The sequence below is a fragment of the Perca flavescens genome, chromosome 13, assembly GCF_004354835.1.
Source record: "Perca flavescens isolate YP-PL-M2 chromosome 13, PFLA_1.0, whole genome shotgun sequence".
NCBI classification, from domain to species: Eukaryota; Metazoa; Chordata; class Actinopteri; order Perciformes; family Percidae; genus Perca; species Perca flavescens.
The window spans coordinates 14,078,880-14,100,617 of record NC_041343.1 but is presented as its reverse complement, the minus strand read 5'-3'; the positions used below and the strand labels follow the sequence as shown (position 1 = coordinate 14,100,617).

The window sequence follows — 21,738 nt, the reverse complement described above, 5'->3', positions numbered from 1 at the left end:
GGACCGGCAGGATTTGTACATACTTTGCAATAATAAATTTGTTTTGGCCAATTAGGGGAAAAAGATCATAACAAGCTGACAGGTACGGAGCCACAGCTGTATCTGGACATAGAGACTGTTGGCAAAAACAATTTTTTAAACATCCAACAGACAGAGCACCAAACCCGTGTGACAGTTAAGTGAAGGTGCTGAGGCTGCTGGCATGGCAGACACCATGTCTGCATTCAGATATCTTGTCTAAATCTCCTGGCGTACAGCCACTAGCTCATCTCCCCAGAGCATTACTGGCACCGTCAGCCCATGTGGCCCGAGTAACACGGGGTGAACATTCCTCTACAAGTCTTAAAGTCCAGAGCAGAGGGCGCGGCTGCTTATTGCTCAACACTATATTTATCAAAAGGACGAGTGGCTTTTACTTTCAAAGCTGCCTGTGCTTGACTGAAGGCTCTTTCTCATTCGTACCCAACCACACTAGCTCATAGACTGCATACTTGTTATCCATCCACAGTCCACACCCACCAGCCCCCTCACCATTCTTTAGCCCCCCACCGCAGCCTGCTTCTGACAGCTGAAGGGACCATAGGGAGAGGAGGGGGTGGGGGTTCCTGGACCTCCATGTTCACAGACTATTTCAGGAACCAAAAGGTTTCTGGTAACAAACAAGAGAGTTACAGACAACGTGCATCTGAGTTGCACTGATAGGGGTTTGACTGCTTTGGAGACAGTATGTGCATGTTTGCGTAGAGTCATCCAGTATGTGTAGATAATTTAATACCTTTGCAAATAAATCAACAGATAAAAAAAATATTATATGATATTATGCTGCATGCATGTGGTGGTTGGAAAGCTGAACAGCTGGAAAGCTCACATGCAAATGCTATTTCCTTTTTTAATCACCACCCTGAAAATCAAGCTTGGTAGTCTGTAAATGTATTCATGGTTGGCTGACGTTTCCAGGTTTTCAGTGATTTCTGGCTATGTTGTGCTATGTTGCTGGTGTGGAAAGCTGCTAATCAGGCTAACTGCATGTGTTTATACGGTTAAATGTGTGCACACTTGCATACACGTAGAACACACACATGAATGTAGATAACCAATGTGTGAAAAAAAAGACAAAATAAACAGTAAATGACCTCATTAACATCTCATGGGACAAAGCATGTAGAGGTGGAGGGAGCTCCAGGAATGGATAATATCAAGGCCCCTGTTAAAGGAATAGTTTGACATTTTGGGAGATTTGTGTATTCACTTTCTTGCCAAGAGTTAAATGAGAAGATTGATACCACTCTGTCTGGTAAGTTTGAAGCTAGAGCCAGGAGATGGTTAGCAAAGCTGGTTAAAGACTGGAAGCAGAGGCAAACAGCCTGGCTCTGCTAATCAGCACCACTGATAAACACTTTATGTAATTTGTTTAATCTGTACAAAAACCAAAGTCTAAAGACAGTTAGCTTAGTTTAAAAGAAAGACTGGACAAAAAACAAACAAATTGTGAAGTTTAAAATGTGGACTATCGATCAAATAAATGAGATTCAAAGTGTTAATTCATGAGCTTTAGAGGTGCTGTTCTCTGTTTCTCCCGTTTCCAGTCTATGCTAAGCTCCTGGCGGTGACGTTAACATCATATTTGGCGTACAGATATAGGATTGGCTCGATTTTCTCGTCTGGTTAACCCTCTGGAAGAAAGATGGAAGAAAGCGAATAAGTGTATTTCCCAAAATGTCAGATTATTTTTTACTACTTTAAAGGGGCTCAGCATTATAAGCGCTGGAACTCCATATCAGGGCACCTGTTATTTCTGATGCAGTTGTGTTAAAATATACATTTTAATAACAAACCAGCTTATGTGGTGAACTATGTTTGGGGTCTTGGACAAGGCTCTTGGTTTGTTGGTACTGCAGCCTTGAAAGAAGCACACACAAATGATAGACCTATAGATGAGAGAGACAAAGAGAGGATTTCCTCTCAGTGAAATGAATGCCCTACATTTGGCACACTGCTCTCTTAGCACAGTCGGCACAGCTATGCAGGATTTTTTATCTCACTTTACTGAACCCAACCTACATACATGGATATTGCTACTCCCATGCTGCATTTTTTTTTCTCAACAAAAGTAAAGTGCATCACTGGAGAGGAAGAGATGTGATAGAAAAGTTAATTTTAGCATACATTTTACTGGGATGTGGCCAAACTGTTCGTCTGCAACAATTAAAATATTTCTATTTTTGAGGGGGTTCTGGTTAATTTAGGGGATTTCTATTTTATTTCAATTGCAAAAAGCAACATTTCCAGATGACCTGCATTTTCAAGTTAAAGAAAAAGTTAACTATTTTGGAAAATAAGTTTACTGGTGTTCACTTTCTTGCAGAGAGTTAGATGAGAGGGTCGACACCACTCTCATTTGTGTCTGTTACATCCACCTGATAGAACATACCATAACATATTATGTAACACATTAATTAGTGAGCTTTAGAGGTGCTGGTTGGCAGATTTATTTTAACCTTCAGATAGAACCAGGCTAGCTGTTTCCCCCTGTTTCCAGTCTTTGTGCTAAGCTAAGCTAACCAGCTGCTGGCTGTAGCCTTAAATTTAACAGACAAATATGAGGACGTTATGGATCTTCTCATCTAACTCTCGGCAAGAAAGCAAATACGCATATTTTCCAAAATGCTGAACTTTTGCTTTAAATGTTAATGGTTAAAATCTGTTAAATCAAAAATATTTGGTTCATTTTAGCTTTATATTTCTCTATATGTCCATTCTTCACATAAACTACTCAGAAGTCTGAAGTCAAGAAATGAACTAGGCAAACAGCATAAACAGCTGTCAAAATAAATCTTCCCTTTAAAGGCAATGCTCATGACAGACTTGATGTGGTTGATTTAACAGCCTGAATTATTAAAATACCAGACAAAAGTGGTCCGGTGGTTGTGGACACAACAATACTACACATCAGGCACAATTGTTCCCAGTCTTGCCAGATTCCTAATTATTGTTTTACATTCTGCGCTCCTATTTTGGTTGATTAAAGCAAGCATCCCATTGTTTGGAGAGATGGGAGACAACTGACTGGCCACAAGCTAGAATCATGTGGCACAATACAAAACACAATGAAGAAAAAAATAAAAAAGAATCTTTAAAAAAAAAAAAGAGCTAGAGCATCTCTGATCAGAAAGTAAAAACCAAATGACTAAACTGATGTAGTGTAATCCCAGCAACCAAAACTCACCAGTGTCTTTCATATATTCTTCTTACAGTTATCACAGTCTGTCAGATTCTGTTCTCATAAACAACTCTAGCTCCGACAGGTTTTACTATGAACGCCCTCCTGAAAGACAAACTACATCAGCTTCGGCCCCCCTCTATCAGGTTACAGTTGTCCCGTGCCGGTGGCTGAGGGACAGCTGCCTAAATGGGACAATGTCACACAAGGACACTTGCAGTTAATCTGCAATATGATCCATAATGTAGGGCAGGCATGCTTACGTCCAACATCTCTTCTGTAGGAGCGACAGAGGCTGGAGACCATCCTCAATCTGTGTGCAGACTATAATCACGAGGACAGTGCTGCGGAGCTGGCTGAGGTGGTGAGGAGTGGGCTGCTGGGGGGTGCTAGAGGAACCTGCTCCGACAAAGAAGGAGGGATGTCCCTTCAGGGAGTAGACAGACCCCAGAGGGGGAGAGAGAACGATGAGGAGACCCAGAGAGAGGAGTCTAGCAGCACAGAGAGCACACATCAAGAGGTATTAAACGCATTCTTGAGGACATTAGTCCTTCATCATTAGCTTACGTTATTTGTGTTTTCGTGTTAATAGGAATCTTATAACAAAGTGTTTTAGACATATAAATGTGCCTTCTGTGTAAGGAGCTGTTAGCCGGTCAGGAGCAGGTGTACCTGGAGGAGGAGAGGAGCAGGATCCTGGCCAGGGTTGATGACTTGAAGTACAGAGTCAGTGAACTGGAGCTGCAGCTACAAGAGACCAAACAGGAGGTCAAAACACACACACACACACACACACACACACACACACACACACACACACACACACACACACACACACACACACAGACACACACACACACTTTAGCTTGGGCACTATTAGATCCGTCCTGATAGTGAGAGGAGTGGAAGCTACAAGTATTTATTTAGCTCGACAACACATGGTGGTTTAGAGACTCTGACTGGATATTTGTCTCTAGGTGGAGATGGAGCAAGCCCTGCTGCAGGCAGAGAGGCGGGCAGAGCAGGAGCAGGTGGAGGCTGAAAATGAAATCCTCTCTCAGCTGCAGCTCAAACTCAGCCAGCTGGACAAGGCCACCCAGAAAGAGAAGGACAAGGTGGGCACCCAGGACCAAACAATGTGATACAGTAAATACTGTCAGTTTGCTCAAAGCCGTTGGTCTTATACATATAGTTTGCACGCAAATGTTCTGGAACATCTGTGTTTGAGTTTTTAAAAACTCACTCCTTCCTGAATGTGCAAACTGTCTAGATACATTTTTCTCAGATCTCAACTGACATGCACTGCTTATTTATTAGCAGTTGGTCCTAAAACACAAAGCACAAACTGTCTTCTCTCTGAAGTGTCCAACAGTTCTTGTGTTTAAAAAGACAAAGACAACAACAGCTGAAATCTTCCTACGTGTATTAGGCTTTTAGCTGGATGTGACCAACACTTAAGGGTTGATTCAGATGTGCATATACCTTTTTATTGTTCTCTAATTTTAACAAAGTGTGAACAATTGCAACCCCTAAAACACCAGCCAACCTAACCTCTGCTTCAATCCTCTAATACTTTAACTGCTTGGCCTGTTAGCTTTAAAGCTTGGCTGCATGGATTTGAGTTGTCTGTGATTTTCTTTTTTTTTGTTTCTCCCTGGGGTGGTGTGTGTGTGTGTGTGTGTGTGTGTGTGTGTGTATGTGCGTGAATGCGTTCCCAATCGTGCGTATGTGTGTGTGTTTTTTTTATGTATTTTTAGGTGAGGGCTAATGTGTCAGCTGAGCGGAAGGCCCTGGAAAAGCAGAGGAATGAGTACAATGAGCTGAAGAGGCAGTTTGATAAGTGCCCCTTGTCTCTAAGGGAACAGTTACAGGAGCAGCTCAGCAGGGTCAGTGTTCTCACGCAGCCCACTGGCTGGCAACAGTGAGTTATAATATACCAAATACCACAGTTCTGTATGATCTGCACAGAAAGGGCTACAGACGTAACACTGACTCTGTTTTGAAGCACTCAGAGCTACTCATCAATCTGCAGACTGTGCATTTCCTCTTTTTCTGCTGTTGCCCTTCATGATCTAAACATATAAGGTTATCAGTGTAACTATACAGTAAGCAAAGCTTTTGCTACTCCAGCAGCTATTTTAGACTGTTGCTTAATCTGCTGTTCCCTCATTCTGGATGCTTGAAATGTCAAATGGAATTAGTTAATGTCATTAACAGCTTTGCTCTAAAAGTTTGCATGCCCTTTACCATGAATAATTCAAGTCACATACGCACACATTATGTTTACAGGCAGATTTTGGCAACTTCATCATGGACATTAAAGGATAAGGCTGGTGTTTTTGTATATTTTTCTTATTGTGAAAAAATTCCATGAAAACACCAAAACCAACAATGTGTTAGTCCATCTCTCAATATATTCCGAACTCTCCAGTCTGTGGCCCTCGATCTATCTTCAATATAATTTTTAAAGGCTAAGGGATTTTCTAAAACAATTGAGCACTGTAGCTTTTAGCAAACATTACTCAAACAGGAATAAACAGTGCTTTTGTTAGTGACTATTCAACCACGGATGAATTGGAAAGGGAAATATCACCGGGGGATACACAGACAATATTAGTTAATCATTGTTGGTTTTAGTCTTTTCAAGGGGTTTTGTTAACAATAAGAAACATAGAATATTGCCAGGCTTATCTTTTGATAACTCTAATTGATTTCAAACCTGCATGTATATTTGTCTGTGGACAGAAAGCTGAAGCTCTGGAGTCCGGGACCAAGCAGTTTGAGGAGCTGGAGTTCTGCCAGCTGGAGGAGGAGAGCAGTCTGGAGGAGAAGAAGGAGACTCAGAGCTCGCAGCTTCTCCAAGAGCGAGCCGAGTATCACTGCAGCGTGGCCAAGAGGAAGGTAGGGGTACATGTGTAGCAGAAAACGCATGAAATATTATCACCAACGTCATATTATATGTCGGCGTGACATTAAGACACTGGTTAATTTGCAGGAGAAGATAGCCACTATGGAAGCTCAGGTAAAGCAGCTGGGGCTACAGGCGGCTCAAGGCTGTGAGAGGATGGCTAAGGACAGGACAGTGACTCTGCAGCTGCTACACAAGGTTAGCCTTTCACTGTAAATACCCCTTAATTGCCTAGACAGTAAGCGTATATTTATTTCATAATGGTGATGCAAGGCATACTGTGAAAGCACCTATATGTTCTTGCTGGTTTTGCCTTTTAGGAGCAAGACAGGTTGTGTGCCCTGGAGAAAAAGTACCACACCTTGACAGGAGGGAGAAACTTCCCAAAGCCTAACAGCAGTATGAAAGAGGTGAGGTCATGCCTCACAACCATCTGTGGTTACTAAGCTGGAGGAGAAGTACAAAAAAAAAAAAAAAAAAAACGTCCTACCAAATGGATTTTTATTTACTTTAGATAAACTTTTTGAACAGGACTTTCTTCACATCAGCGAACCTGACCTTGTTTATGTGGACGGCCCTCCTCATAGCCCCTGTCCCTCCTCTACCTCCTTCTCCTCCTCTCACATCTCCTCCCCTGAACTCTATCCTGTTAGGCTGCAGGAGGTAAATCTCGAAAAAAAATCCTCTTCTTAACGAAACCTAACAAATGGCTAATAAATGCCTGCGCTGCAGTTTGTACGATAAAAATAATGGGCATGATGGTGTGTTAGCAAAATACTGACAAACAACAGCAAGCTTGCAGTGTGTATGTTGGTAGGTCAAGTTTCTGCCTTTCTCTATATATTGTGTTTGTTGAGGTTTGTACATTCTCCAAATTGTAGGGTTACTATCAAGAATTGAAGCATTACACGATGCAAAAAAGAACAAATTTGGAATGGGATGAATAAACTGTAATGTGACAGCCATCCATATTTATTTTGAAGATAAAGATAAAGTGAGTTGTGATGCCCACATTTTTGCTTTGAGCATCTTTGCATGACTTTTGTAAATGTTGACTATTGCCCTCAGCAGCCTTCTTATCCCTGTTTTTTGGCTGTCGCTGCAGGAGTACCTCAGGCTCTCTGATGTCTATAAAATGTATGGAAATGCTGCTATGCAACCTCGCTCTTCTTCCCCTGCTGCTCTCCACTGCCTCTCCCTCGCTGTAGCTCCAGCTCTGCCATGTGAGGTAGACACCCTGCCTGCTCTTTGCCATACTCTCTGATATGTTTCTCTGACCTGTCAGTGTACTAAATATTGAATCCACCTATGCACATTGACAATATCTCAATCACAGATGTGGCCTCTTAATGTTTTTTTTCTCCACTTTCTTTTCTCCCTGTTCTGTAAATGTATGTCTGTATTGCCTGGTTGTCTGTGTGAAGGAGTACATCACAGTCAGTCAGTTAAGCCAGATCTTTGGGATGCAGAGAGTTGATCCCTCCTCTTCTTCCTCTATTCCATCATTCCAACTTGCCTCCTCTCAATCCACCTTCTCATGCCACTCAACTGCACGTGGTCCTTCCTCTTTACTCTCTGCGCAGGTTTGTTATTCTTTCCTAATTGGTGGGGTTCTGTTTTTAAAACTAAAAACACCACTCAGTTTTTCCAACATTGCAGCCATCCACTGAACAATAGCTATTTCTGCAAGGACTGTTTCATGCTGATGAATGTTTCATTTTTCTACCTGCTTGATGCTTCTGCCACTGATGCTGGTGCTGTACTGCTCCCCTCTCCCCTCTTTGGCTGGATGCTTTTCATCACCTCAGAGCCAGCCTGAGCTGAGCAGGAATGCAATGCCTCCTATTAACCTGGAGCGCTGGTACCAGGACATCATGGCTGCTGGAGAGCCTCAGTCATGTCCTCCACCACTGCCTGCAAAGTCTTTTTCCACACGCAGACACAGTCAGGTAAACTCTCCACTCTTCTCGCTGTGTATTAAGCTACGGGACACTAACAGCAGGCCAGATGCATTGCCAACACACTATTTCCCAGCCCTGATCTTCACACTATCCATATTTTTATAACTAGGCGGCCCTCTAGTGGACAAAACAAGCCAGGGTAGTTTTTCTGTAGTTTCAGGAACTTTGCTATGATTAGCAATGAGAGATACAGATATTAGTCTAATTGGGTACTAGATCCTTCAGGTTGCAAGTAAAGCATGTTTCTTCCTGTAAAAAACAAAACTAACACTGCAAGCTGGAAAAGGACTTTTGACTAATCATAGTGCTTCAGCATTAGTAAAGACAAATAATGCCAATCAATGTTGGGCTCCGCTGAAGAGGTGAGGAACTGAAAAAAGACCAGTAACAAATGTAGTGGAGTAGAAGTGTAAAGTTTCATGAAATTAAAATACTCAAGTAAAGAACAAGTACCTTAAAATTGTACTTAAGTACAGTAATTGAGTAAATATACTTATGTGACGAATAATGAACAGATCTGTCTTTCTTCTCTCAGTTATTGAAGTCCAAGTCAGATGGTGAGGTTGGGCAGGCGGCATCATGCACATTGCCACACTCCATTGGTGCTGCTCATGAGAAAAATGCATCCACGAAGGTGAGCACATCAGTTTAACGCATGTAAATTGTAAAACAAATCTTGTAAGTAGTTAAATGTGTGATGCTTTCTATGTCTTTTTCAGGGGTTACAGTTAATGCTGAGAGAGATGTCAAACCCGTTAGACATGGACCCCAGGAGGCAGCTCGCTCTGCAGAGCAAAGGTACTTGAGTCTCTCAGTCCCATCTTATCGCACGCACTCTTGACATAAGTCTGTGGGAAAAGTATATCACCAAGTGTGTCAGGTATATTTAATTTAACATGCTCCGGATCTGATTATAATCAACTAGTAGCAATGTCTTGACACTATCAGTAGAGGGCGCTGTAAGTCTGTGACAGCTGTTGTCTCTACACCCTTTCTGCTCCCACAGATCTGTCTCCCACAGTCCATCACTCCATCCTGCATCATCAGTCGCCACCGAGTGGCAACCAAGCGTACGACACCCTGAGCCTGGAGAGCTCAGACAGCATGGAGACCAGCGTCTCCACCGGCAACTCCGCCTGTACCCCAGAAAGGTGAGAGACTGGAAAATGAGCAATTGGCTCTGTTTCCATGGGAACACTCAAGTCTGCCCCATCTCCCAAGAGAAGGGTCACTGCACTTTGTTCCCGTGACAACACGTTTTGTTACACGTCTGCTCCTGTGACTTCTAGCACACCCGCTGTTGCCATGCCAACCTCTTCAAGTTTTTAGTGTCTGATGAAGTTAGGAGTTCTAAGACTCAGTTTACTGCTGCTCATGAAGAAACCTTTGTCGCCATCTTTTTTGTCTTCAGTGTTTGTCTGTTTCCAGGCATGTCTGTTTACTTTTTTTTCCATCCCAAGCCTTGCCGCAGCCGTGTCATCAGACACTCCTTCCCTCTGTGTGTTGTAGTGCCTGCGGGTTAGAGGCCCAGAGGATAGAAGAGATGGAGAAGATGTTAAGGGAGGCACAGCAGGAGAAAGCCAGGCTGATGGAGAACCGAGTGAGTGCTCGGCTTTAGTTCCTATACGTCACCTCCTCCAAGTTCATTTCACCCTTCAACACAATTAGTCATTAAGGCCATCAACAGAAAATTGATCGGCAACTTTTTTGATAATCAATTAATGATTTCAGTCATTTTTCAAGAAAAAATTAAAAAAATGTCCAGGTTTTCTAAGATAAAACTGAACTGTTAACTGAATATATTTGGGATTTGGACTGTGAAATACATCTTCGTGGGATGGTATAAAATTATTTTTTTAAACTATTTTCTAACACTTAAACAACTATACAAACTTAAAACAAAGAGATGTGTTATATAGAACAAATATAGATTATTTTTAATGGCTCCACATTTTGCAGCTGGAGTTAGGGCTGAGCAATATGGATAAATCATACAACATACAGTATGTCATGATATGGCAAATGTCATGACATACATTTGAAATAGTCAAATTGATGTTCAATCCAATAAATTTGGATTATGTTCCACTGTTGTATATTTCATTAAAAAAAGAAGATTTTGTAAAACAATAACATGATATGATCATATCACCAAACATACCAGTGTCCCTGAATGTTGATGAGCAATACATTTGAATTACCGCAGGAGTATCATGTTTCTCCTGTTTAATAGATAAAAACCACAGTGTATCAGCGTGATCACTCAACTCAAGGTGTGGTGAAATGATGTTGTAAGTGCTTTGTTTACCTTTGTATTATTTCTACATGTTGAAACAAAGTAGACCTGTATGCAAGTATCTGAAAGCTGCAAAGGATCATTTTACATCAGCAAAGCTTATCCTTCTATATACAGACTTAAGGGATATATTTTACAAAACCCTGGATTGGGACTTGCTTTCTCATGTGCCTCCTCTGACAGTAGTTCACTTTGTATTGCAATATTTGCCTACCATTTACATATTCTCCCTGTCTCCCTTTTGCCCCTGTTATTTTCTCTTCTCTCCTCTCCATCTGTTCCTCTTTCTCCTCCCGCGACGCTCCCAGGAGAGAGAGGTGCAGGCTCGGCGGCAGATGTTGGAGGAGGAGCGGAGGAGGCGAGAGGAGGCCGAGAGGAGGCTTCAGGACGAGACGGCCCACAGGCTGAGGCTGGTGGAGGAGGAGGTGAAGATGAGAGAGAAACACTTCTCCCAGGTCAGTGGAGCAGCGGGAGGAGACAGGCGGCGGGAAGAACAGAGAGGAGGGGAGGGGTGGAAGGAGGGGACGGGAGACTTGGGGGAAGAGGATGAGAGGCGAGAGACTAAAGAGAGGCTGGGAATATGGGAAGATCAAAGATTGTTCAGGACAGGGAGAGAATGGAAGGGAAGGTGGAGAGAAGGAACAGAGAGACAAATGGATAGGGGGGGGGATGCACAAAAGAATATAATGTACACATAATAAAAGCTTTAATCTTGAAAGAGTGTATTTAATTACCAGTTGTCTGGTAAAGTACTCCGAGTAAACAAATATCCTCAAATCATCAAATACAAATGCAACTAGTTCTGCTTGAGTTCAACTTAAAGCTGCTATAATCAATATTTTACATTTTTATAATATACATCAAATGACTATATGTAATGGGAAAGGGGTCGCTGGTAGTTATGAACCCACAGGGTATTTTGTAGGTCCCCTCTGCTCAGAAGAGCATTTTAGTGTCTTTTAGCCCAGAGGTTCCAAAACCTAAACTGACAAATTAGACCATGGACCCCTATTTGATATGATTTCATCCCAGGGGCCCCCATCTGATAGGATTTTATTACAGAAAGTGTATGAAACCCATGACCAAAATAGTCATACATTCTGTCATTTACGGTCAGTTACTTTTGAATCGTGGAACCCCCTAAAGGACCCCTGGAGCCACTGTTTTAGCTCATTGTTTTGGTTCACTCTCAACGCACATGCAGGCAGCTGTTTTCTCATATAAAGCTCTAAAAACCTTCTGCACACTACCTGCTCAGCACCAAACGGCAGACAGACACAGTTAGCAACTAGCTGGTGAACACAGTGGAGCGTTTCAGCTGCTAAAGAGCCAGATATTTCCCTCAGGAGTTAGTAGAGACCAAAAAAGAAAAGAGCTCAAAGACGAGTGAATATTGTGTTTAAAACTCAAACCCCGAGTGGCCAACAAATCTCTAGTCTCTGCTAATCACTCCCATATGTTCATCTTCTCACACCCCTTGGTTAGCAACATTAAAGCAATAAGTAGCATTTTCTCCACAGGCCCGTCCAATGACGCGCTATCTGCCAAACCGCAAGGAGGAGTTTGACCTGCGAGCCCACGTGGAGTCGTCCGGCCACAGCATAGACACCTGCCCCTTCGTCATCCTCACAGAGAAGATGTGCAAGGGCCACCTGGTGAAGATGGGCGGCAAAATCAAGTCGTGGAAGAAACGTTGGTTCGTTTTTGATCGCATCAAGAGGAACTTCTGTTATTACGTGGGTAAGGATACAATGACATTTTATCATGATATGAGGGTATATTTGTTAGTTGAGCTTTCTTTACTCAGAAAGTTCAGTCGATATCAAGATATCTTTTGCAAGAGAAACCCGAAGATAAATCTGTATATAGTAAAAAACAATCACAAATCCCATCCCATACAGGAATGATTGTCTATAAATTATAAGTTGTGTTGCAGTGCATTCCAATAATAAGGAGTACTGGAAAACCAGTCTTCCATAGTTCAGAGTTAGTACAGGGAACTTTTAAAGTGAACTTATCCTGTCACTATAGAAATACACACTTGTACTGGTACTGAGTACACGGTAAGGAAAAATGAAGTAGCTAACATTTGCAAATAATAAGTAAAATGAAGAAGCTAAGTGGTCCCTTGGTTTCACGTGAGGTAAGTTCAAGGAACATTAAGGAGCTCTTGAAGATGACAAAAAAGCATTAAGCAGAGCAAGGAGAAAGGTTATATTATATTTAGTTGGGCATATTGGTTAAAAACGCTGACCGGTTTCGACCTCACAGGGTCTTCATCAGAGTGAATATAGTAATAACAGATTGATTGCACCTGGTACTCCAAATAGACAATACACCAGAAATAACCAACAAATACAGAATGACAATGACATCAAGTATGACAACTACTGATATCCTTAATAAATAAATAAATGAAAAGAAATAATGACCATACAAATAATAGCACTCAGAATGACACAGTCCCATCAATAGATACAGTTAAGAAAGTTTATAAAAAGGGTTCATAATCTATTTCCTCATTCAAACCTGGATATACTAAGGCATCAGATATAAAAATCTAAAATAGGTTTCCCTCTTCAGTTTTTCTTAGGTCATCTATTCTTTCTACCCTCCATAGACATCCACATCTTTCTCCAAAAAAAATCAAAATCCATTTCAAAATCTGCAAAAGTAACCACTTAATGAGCAACTTAAGTAAACAACTTCTCTCCCTCCCTCATGACTTTGAGCATAGGCGTAATTTACAGGGGGGATAGGGGGGTTACAACCCCCCCCAATAATCAAAACTGGCCAGTGCAATCCCCCCCCCCCACACACACACACACACACACACACACACACACACACACACACACACATTTGCACCATAACTCGATGTGGAAAAGGCACAAATTGTTGCAGAATAATTCACCAAAATGCAGAAAATTAAGTGTTAACCCCCATTGTTGAACCCAATGCTACGCCCTTGCCTTTGAGGCCTCTTTTAAACACCACTCAATAGCCGCTGCATCAACATGACTTCCCTTAATAGCATCACTGTTTGGGATTCTCTATAAAGGATCACATTGTCGTCAAGTTCAGCTTGAGTTGTCCAATTCAAGTCTCAGGCCTCATTTACAGAAAGATGTGTGAAGTGGTCAAGCCAATTTTCTCACATAACAATCCAATTAATGAACTTTATGTTGAAAAGTTCCCGCCAGGACCTGATTTATTCAGCTTACCCGACAGCAGTGCAGAGGCTCTTCCGAGAAATGTACACTACACTTAGCTTTTGTTTTTTGCTGTGTTTTTCAATAAAATTTGACTTCTGTCCCAACTGGCGTTTCTTCATCTGGAACCAAACACTAATTAAAGCTGCACTAAGTGGAATTTTCCGCCTCGTTCTTGTGTGTTACAAGTTAGGTTGTAATTCACGTCTATCAGACTGTCCCCCTGAATTTGAAACGAGAACAGTTAGTTTTCGGAATAATTCATGACCGTGTTTTTAAGACATTATTTTACTATCAAGTTCAAAATAGAATCATAGTATACTTTCATTACTGTTGCCCCTGTTCCCTTTGCTCCTCTCTCCCTCCACTCACTTGCCTAGCCTTTTCACCCCCTTACTCCTGACGAAGATGATGGTGATGATGGTGATGAAATAAGATGCAATACTTTCTCTAGATGTGTTTTTCTTGGGGAGGAGGCTAGCTCCTGGCTTGTTCGTGACTAATAAAACGAAACTCAGATTTCAAAAACATTTATCTCATTACTAAGCAGATTGGACTTACAGAAAAGGGAAAACAAGAGAAAGTGTCAGACGTATTTCAAAAGATTGCCTTTAATTGTTGCTGGATGTTTGTTTCTTAGCTGGGCGCTCCAGTGTGCATGGAAGAGATACAAAGAAACCCTGTTTATTTAAACAAGAGTGGAATCCAAAAACTCTTTGAACCAATTTAATTTGAAGAAAATTGATCTTAGACATGAACAAACTTAAATGCCTAGAGCTTAGCCCCAAACTAGAGAAACCCATCAGTCCAACCACTGCGTCCGATGAGCTTCATCGGCAGGTTTCTCTGAAACACAACTACCAAACTCCTTAGTATGGAGTGACTTTACAATGCTCAAAGATATTCTGTGAATAGAGAACAGCAATCCAAAGGACTGGACAGAAGGTCTGACCTGCTTGAAGGGAAATGTTGAACTGATCTGATATACAAAAGAGAGACATTTCTTTTTAAGATTTACAAAAGATGTCAAGTCGTGAACCACGCCGGCAGGGATACGGCTAAAAAAAAAACAACAACACAGAGACAATCCAGAAAGTACGACGAAGAAAGAAAACAAGTCAAATTAATAGGATGGTAAAGACTTCAGGCATAGCTTGAAATAGACTTGCACTTTTAATTAACTTTTTCTGTGATGCAGTTGTGCTCATACCTATTCATGGAGTATGTGTTGCTGGGAAAAAGAGTTAACACCTTTCTGCTTACAGCTGTTTTTCTGTCGGATTTCTCCATCTAGGTTGAAGTTAGTGTTCCTTTTTTTACGCATAAACTACTTTTATGGCAGGATTTTATCTTTCGTGGGAATTAACAAGAAAAGAAAACAAGAAAATAATAATAATCATGATACGACATAAATGTCCTCTTTAAAGTATTCTAATTAAGTCGCAACCAACAATCCTCATCCAATCAAATACACCTGTGATTCCCTATTGAATTGCTCCGACCAGCGAGTTGCTGTCATTCCAGTCATCACTGATATAGAGGCAGAAGGAAATGTGTAAAAAATGTAAAACTGTTTTGCTTAAGCAGGAAATTAAAAAAGGATGATGGCGAATCACACATTTTCTTATCTTTTACTTTCTTTTTTGTTATTGATTAATTGTTATTTGCTATTATTTATTTCTTTTTCTGAAACATTTACTTCTAAATATTAATATATATTCTAATATTTTAATGGCGTAAGTAAATGCAATTTATTTTTTTTATTTTTTTAAATGGCTGAAATAACATTGAAAAAGTCCATGTTTTGAGATAGAATTTTTTTTATATAATATAGGAAAATTAATTATTATTTGTGACCATCTACCAATTTTACAGGTGTGTACGAAATATTTCTTTAAAAAAGAAAATGTATCCTCACTGGCTGACTGAACCATCTAGTGTCTACGGCTTGGGCTGGCAGAGGTCTTGCATCAGTACAAGGCGTAATGCAATGTAATGTATCTTAAAATGTTTTTTTTCCTTTCTTTTTTTTATCCTCTCAGACAAGCATGAGACCAAGCTGAAAGGGCTCATTTACTTTCAGGCGATTGAGGAGGTTTATTATGATCACCTACGCAGTGCCACCAAGGTAACGGACATTCATTTTTTTTCCATCGCTTACAGTTCAGAACTTCATCTGCGATTTTATAATGTTTTCTATGGATGTTTATCATTATTATATTTATCAGTAAACATAGTGGAATAAAATATGATGGGTTTAATTCGAAAATGCTACTGATTCTCAAATATTTCCCCATAATAAACTTCATTTTAACATCATTTGGGTTTGTATTAAAATAAGAAATATACACACTGTGAAAGTATTGCCAGAAGTTTGGCTGTTTGTGAGCAGCAATAAAACACTTGACACATAATTTAAATGTCCTGCTGCCAAATTGGGTGTCTGTGTTACATAAAAATGGGAAGGTTTTTAATTGGGAGCTATTTTTAGATGGAAAGATCCATATTAGACTAGATTAAGTTGATTTTAATTAATTTGGGGTGCATGATGTATGATGCATGATACAGGCAATGAAAAGGTTGAAACAGATTATATATAACACATTTTAACTGTTAGTAGAATGCTGTAATATATTCTGTTAAATGTCTCTGAGGGAAAAAGATGCAACAGGTGCAGTTTGCAGTCTAAACAGTCTCCCCCTCTCCCTGTGATCCTCCAGAGCCCCAACCCATCTTTGACCTTCTGTGTGAAAACCCACGACCGCCTCTACTACATGGTGGCCCCGTCCCCGGAGGCCATGAGGATCTGGATGGATGTCATAGTAACGGGCGCTGAGGGCTACACACAGTTCATGAGCTGAGGGACCACTGGGTGACAGATTGGGAGGATGACAGGGGCTGAGCGAGCGACCCAGACACCTGCAAGCCAACCTGAGCTGCTGCCTGCCGGAGCTGAGATACAGGACACATGGCCTGACGGTGTGTAACGGATGGACATTTGAAGAGATGAATCATCTGGGGCTCTCATAAAAAAGCCTGATGCCTACGAGCAAATGAGGGCTTAGTAATGACAGAGGTGGATTTGAAAGAATTTCTGAGTTGTATTTATCTTTCAGCCACTAAGAGAAGGGAAATAGTTTGAGCGACCTGTCAATGGCTCTATGAAGGGAGCTCTCCATTAGATTAATCCCATTCTGTTACCAAAATGTATTATTAATGACATCATTTTTTGAGGTTTCAGGAGGAACACGTCTTACTTCATATAAGCTCAAACTGTTTCCACCTCTGAAGCCGATCTATGCATGCAGTGTTATCACTCTAACAATGCCTCTTTTTTTTTCTTCCTCTTTTTGATACATTTGTACTTTTTCCTCTTGAGTTAAACTTTTCTCAGATGAAAAAATAATCTCTTGATTCTTCAAAACTAAAACGTGAACACATTTTACGAGCAAATATTCTAAAAAATATTTTTAAAAAGAGTCATATGTTACTTATTCTATTAAACATTACTTGGTGCCAAATACTTCTACATGTAATGTTTTGTCAGATTTTTTAAAATACAAATGTTAATACCTATATAATGTTTTATTCAGGCATAAAACACAGCATTAATCTGTCTGTATTTTACATAAATATGTCAAAGAAAACTTTCTATTAGCATTTTAACAAAAGTCATAAATTATAGTACTATAATAATATTGTACCTTGTACCATGTACATGTAATGAATAAAAATATATGATGCATCTGTTGGTTTGTTTGTCTGATAAACAAATTTGTTGCTAACAAATTGGTTAAACTGAGGACATGCAGTTACAAACCACTTCTTGCTTCCTAAATTAGTGTTTCTCGCAAACAAGTCGTTAATTACCAGCTCTTTGTGAATAATCTCATAGGCCCTAATGAGCTGCTAGCATTCACATTTAAATGAGAGCACACAATAGGTGTTTAAGACACTGCAGCTTCTCTATTTACATAAGAACAGTCAGGTGGTTGAATTACTTAATTGGCTCGTTAACTCTGATTATCTTCAGAAGTTGCTCGGGACGTTGAAAACATATGCCTCATATATGTATTTCTGGCACAGTGTAATTAACGATATGGCTCGCCCTACAATAGGTAGGCCACTTGAAAATAAAAAAAACATTAAGTGAAATTACATGCAACTTAACATGCATGATTCAACATCGAGAAATTTGAAATCATGTAAAAAAAAACTGACAAAAAATCTCATGGAAAAAAGTCCCCCCAAAACAAGTTTTTGTATGAAAATATATAGAGGTGCATGTGCAGATAGATGATAATATATGACTTTGGCGGTGTGATTAATAATTATTGCAGGAAATTACTGGAATATTAAACAGACATGCAGGTAATCAGGGAAACACACCTTGCCCCTGACAGGTACCAATTAGATTCAGCACTTGAAAAGTTTAGTTTTAATTCCCCAGTTTGTAGTGAAAAACATGTTATGTTTAGGGATTTTTATTAAAATGAACAGTTCAGTACAGGGAAAGGTTCCTACTTTGAACTCAGACACTAGAGAGGACTAAATCTGTCTGCAGCTTCACTGACAACGTTCACACTATTTGCGTTTCTCTAACCTTGAGAGAGATTTTCACACATCGTGCCCTTCAGTATCTTTGAGTCTCTGGCGCACCCGGCTGAATAATAAAGAGATCTTTAAGAGGGCAGTGTGAGCTCATTACCGTGGTGATGAGCAGGAGTGACACCCAGCCTTATTGTTGGTGAAATATTAATGAACCATGGGTGATTTCTCCTGACTTTCACACATGCAGACTGGCCATTCCCCCAGGCCTTTAGAGCACAAGTAAGATATAGGTCGGGCTGGGAATTAGTACGGATCTCACATGATTTTGTCAATATTAATTGGAGATATTAACCTTAACCTGAAAACGAGCTCAAAAAGTCTGATGAAATGGAGATATCTCTCAGCTAAGAGGGTGAGTTAATAGCATAACCTGTCAGAGACTTCCACATCCTTCACAACATTTCAGTGCAGACGTTTATAATTTATAAGTTTTCACATCCACATGTGAGTTCAGAGTAATTTAGGAGATTAAAGAGAAAAATCTCCTGCCCAACCCCGAACATGCCCCCCACACACAGCAGATGAAAGAAGCTTTCACTAAATGCATCTGATACACCAGTGAAAGTTCCAGTCTTAATGTGTACCGCTTTGAACAAATCTTCACTCTCTTTGCAGGCAATGTAAAATGACAGTCGTGAATTCCAAATAGGGTAGGCAATGTACAAATCATTAAAATTACAATAAATAGAAACATGTTTTTTGGATTCCATGGCAAGCACAATGATATCTGAAAAATATCCAGAGGGGAGAATAAGCAGAAGCACCAGCACTGACCTAATGAGGCCAACAAAAACATTGTGAATATCACAACTGCACCCCATAGTATTACTTTTTATTCCATTCCCTAGCAGCCATAAAAGTCAAGTACTTTCCAATATTGCAGTGTGAAACTTGTCAGCAAGCGCGATCACGGAAGGCTTGTGTCATGTGGATCCACCGACAGAATCGTTGTCATTACTTTGAATTCCTCATGGGGCGACAGAAACTACGCACTATAGCTTTAATTAATATCACCCACATAAAATGTAATGTGAAAATGAACAGATGAAATATGAGGAATAAAACATGTTTTTGTACAGTAAAGCCAGTTTTAATCTGCCCGACTTAAACATATTTAAAGTTCAGTGTCAATCTAAAAACAGTTAAAGCGTAACTCTCACCGAAATGCAACCTAGAGTCTTTTTGTGAATGTATCCGAGTCAAACTTTTGTTTAAAAGCATAATTAGGACGGAAACGCCACTTTTAAGATTTACCGTATTTTTGTTTTTCAGTCAAATGGCCTTTTAAATGGGAGTGACAGGGGCACTACTATGATATCATCAAAATCACTATTTTATAACACTAAGAAGGCTCAACACAACATGAAACTTTACTCGAAGTATCACCAGGGGCTCTACACATGAACTCGAACATTGAGAACATTGTTTGTGTACCCAGAGTTTACTAAAAGGAAAGGTTTTGAACAACTCGCTTTTTTCCACTTGCCGCCATCTTGCCACTCAAAAAGTGTCGATCTCCGAATGTGAATGAACGGACTCCATAGGAGGAAATGTCATTCTTATATGAGGCTCCTTTTTCAACTACAAGGTCAATATTGTTTTTCAAAAACAACAAAACAACAAATTATCCGTGCATTTATATGGAACTAAGCTTTAGGAGCTTTCCATCTTTACTCTCCTCCCTGTTAACGTTGCATTCGGAGATCGACACTTTTTGACTGGCAAGACGGCGGTGAGCGGAAAAACCAACTGCTACGCTTTAAGTGAAACTCTGAGGAAACGAACGGCATAAACTGCGTTATGAGTAGGGTTGGGTACCAAAACCCAGTTCCACTATGGAACTACGCAACCGGTAGGAATCGAACCAGATTAGAACGCAAATTTTGGTTCCTCATTTCGGTTCCACTTAATGTGTCGACTGAAATATTTTCCCTCTGTCACTCCAAAACGGACGTAAAAATATCACACTTTCTCTGTAGTCTACTGTTAGCTAGCTATCGTAAATGTAGGCTACTTTTAAAATGCCATATTTTCCCTCTGGGCTCACCAAAATGTCATTTTTCAGTTTTTTTAAGAATCGGTTTAGGAATCAGAATCGTTTTAAAAATACCGGTTCAGCATCGGAATCGTAAAAATCCAAACGGTACCCAACCATAACATGAGCAGGAAGCATATTATGGTTCAAATGAATATTGTCTTTGTAAAGCTTTAAGGCGATAGACGCTGAGCCTCTGGGGTAACTGGCTCTTCAGGGCGGAATGACACAGCCTGAGTGCTGCGAATGACACTGAGGAACCATTTGGGACTTGTTTCCTTAAAGAGCTAAAATTTTGAAGAACACAAGTGATGCACGAACAGTAAGTTTGAGTTAAAATCTGCGACCCTTGATTCATTTTTCACAATCTTGGTTATTCTGTTGTTGTTCTGTTTTTGTTGAGTTTTTCCTCCCAGACCTTTTAAATAACACTTTTACATCCGCAATATGTGCCAATCTATCAACCAACTGATACTGAAAATTTAAACTTTTACAATATGGGGTTTCATTTTTTTCCATGCCAGGTCAGTATAGGCTGAGCTTTGTGTGCCTTCAAGATGCCTTCAGGAGTTTGAGATAGTTAGGAGTGTTCTCCTAAAAGCTGTGACATTCCAAAGGAGGACAAAACAGATGCTGTAGTCCTTTACATCAAACACCTCTTATTTACCACAAAGTCCATGAGAAATAGAGTAGTAAATAAACATAAACCGCGTGACTGATTGGTTCACACCTGTCAAACGCTAAATGCAAATTAAGTTAGCCTAGATACCATTTGTAAATGAAAATTATACCACGCTTGTCACTTATTTGAGACTTGATTAATTGTTTTCGTGCCAAACAAATGGGAGTGATTTGTAGGCTGAACACACACAAAAACTTCCACAAATCCCCCCTGAGAGGCTTCCATTCACAAGTCATAAGTGAATTCCATGTTTTCATCGTATGTTCAAAGAGGGGCAAAAGTTGAGGACAATAAATTCTGAGAGATGATGATGAAATGATGGTGTAACTCTTACTAACATGCCATACGTGCATTTGGCATGCAGCATCAACTTTTTTCTTGACTTCTCGCCTTATACACAATATTCAGACAATGTATTTGGGCATCAATTGATGGACAGCCTCGTCTCGCTGTAGAAAATGATAATACATATATCTCAAATATATCTGATCAGGTCAACAACCTGTGAAATTGTAATAATCCAGATTTTGCTCTGAGACACTGAGCCTATTGGATTATCAAAAGCAAAAAGGAGAATTAAATGTATTTTGCTGCATATGTTTTTTTTTTTTACACATTTTACATCTTTTCCTAAATAATGACAAAAGATATTGAACTTAATAGTGAAGACGACAGGTAAATGCAGCAGCGCTGTCTTGAGAAGCACCTTGGATTTCTCTCCCATGATGCAGGAGGCCCTCAGTGGACCAATTAATACAGACAGAGAGAGCAGTCAGCGATTTCCTGTGAGACTCTCCATCTTCACCAGATACT

General features: G+C 40.2%; 1 protein-coding gene across 9 annotated transcripts in view; it reads left to right on the top strand.

The window, feature by feature from the left end:
- The window catches only part of phldb1a (pleckstrin homology-like domain, family B, member 1a), a 30,786-nt gene extending 13,523 nt beyond the window's left edge, over positions 1-17,263 (top strand). For 3 of the 9 annotated variants that reach the window (XM_028596296.1, XM_028596295.1, XM_028596294.1), the window contains exons 7-25: positions 3,504-3,740; positions 3,863-3,988; positions 4,198-4,335; positions 4,978-5,106; positions 5,966-6,121; positions 6,216-6,326; positions 6,449-6,538; positions 6,660-6,791; positions 7,234-7,356; positions 7,553-7,711; positions 7,937-8,077; positions 8,625-8,723; positions 8,809-8,887; positions 9,096-9,240; positions 9,599-9,689; positions 10,694-10,840; positions 11,906-12,125; positions 15,640-15,725; positions 16,318-17,263. In XM_028596296.1, the coding sequence (XP_028452097.1) occupies positions 3,504-3,740; positions 3,863-3,988; positions 4,198-4,335; positions 4,978-5,106; positions 5,966-6,121; positions 6,216-6,326; positions 6,449-6,538; positions 6,660-6,791; positions 7,234-7,356; positions 7,553-7,711; positions 7,937-8,077; positions 8,625-8,723; positions 8,809-8,887; positions 9,096-9,240; positions 9,599-9,689; positions 10,694-10,840; positions 11,906-12,125; positions 15,640-15,725; positions 16,318-16,458 (2,550 nt within the window). In that variant the 3' untranslated portion in view covers positions 16,459-17,263. The remainder of the gene's footprint in view (positions 1-3,503; positions 3,741-3,862; positions 3,989-4,197; positions 4,336-4,977; positions 5,107-5,965; positions 6,122-6,215; positions 6,327-6,448; positions 6,539-6,659; positions 6,792-7,233; positions 7,357-7,552; positions 7,712-7,936; positions 8,078-8,624; positions 8,724-8,808; positions 8,888-9,095; positions 9,241-9,598; positions 9,690-10,693; positions 10,841-11,905; positions 12,126-15,639; positions 15,726-16,317) is intronic. The other 6 variants (XM_028596298.1, XM_028596297.1, XM_028596299.1 and 3 more) reach the window with 6 other exon arrangements.
- Positions 17,264-21,738: the final 4,475 nt, after the last annotated feature.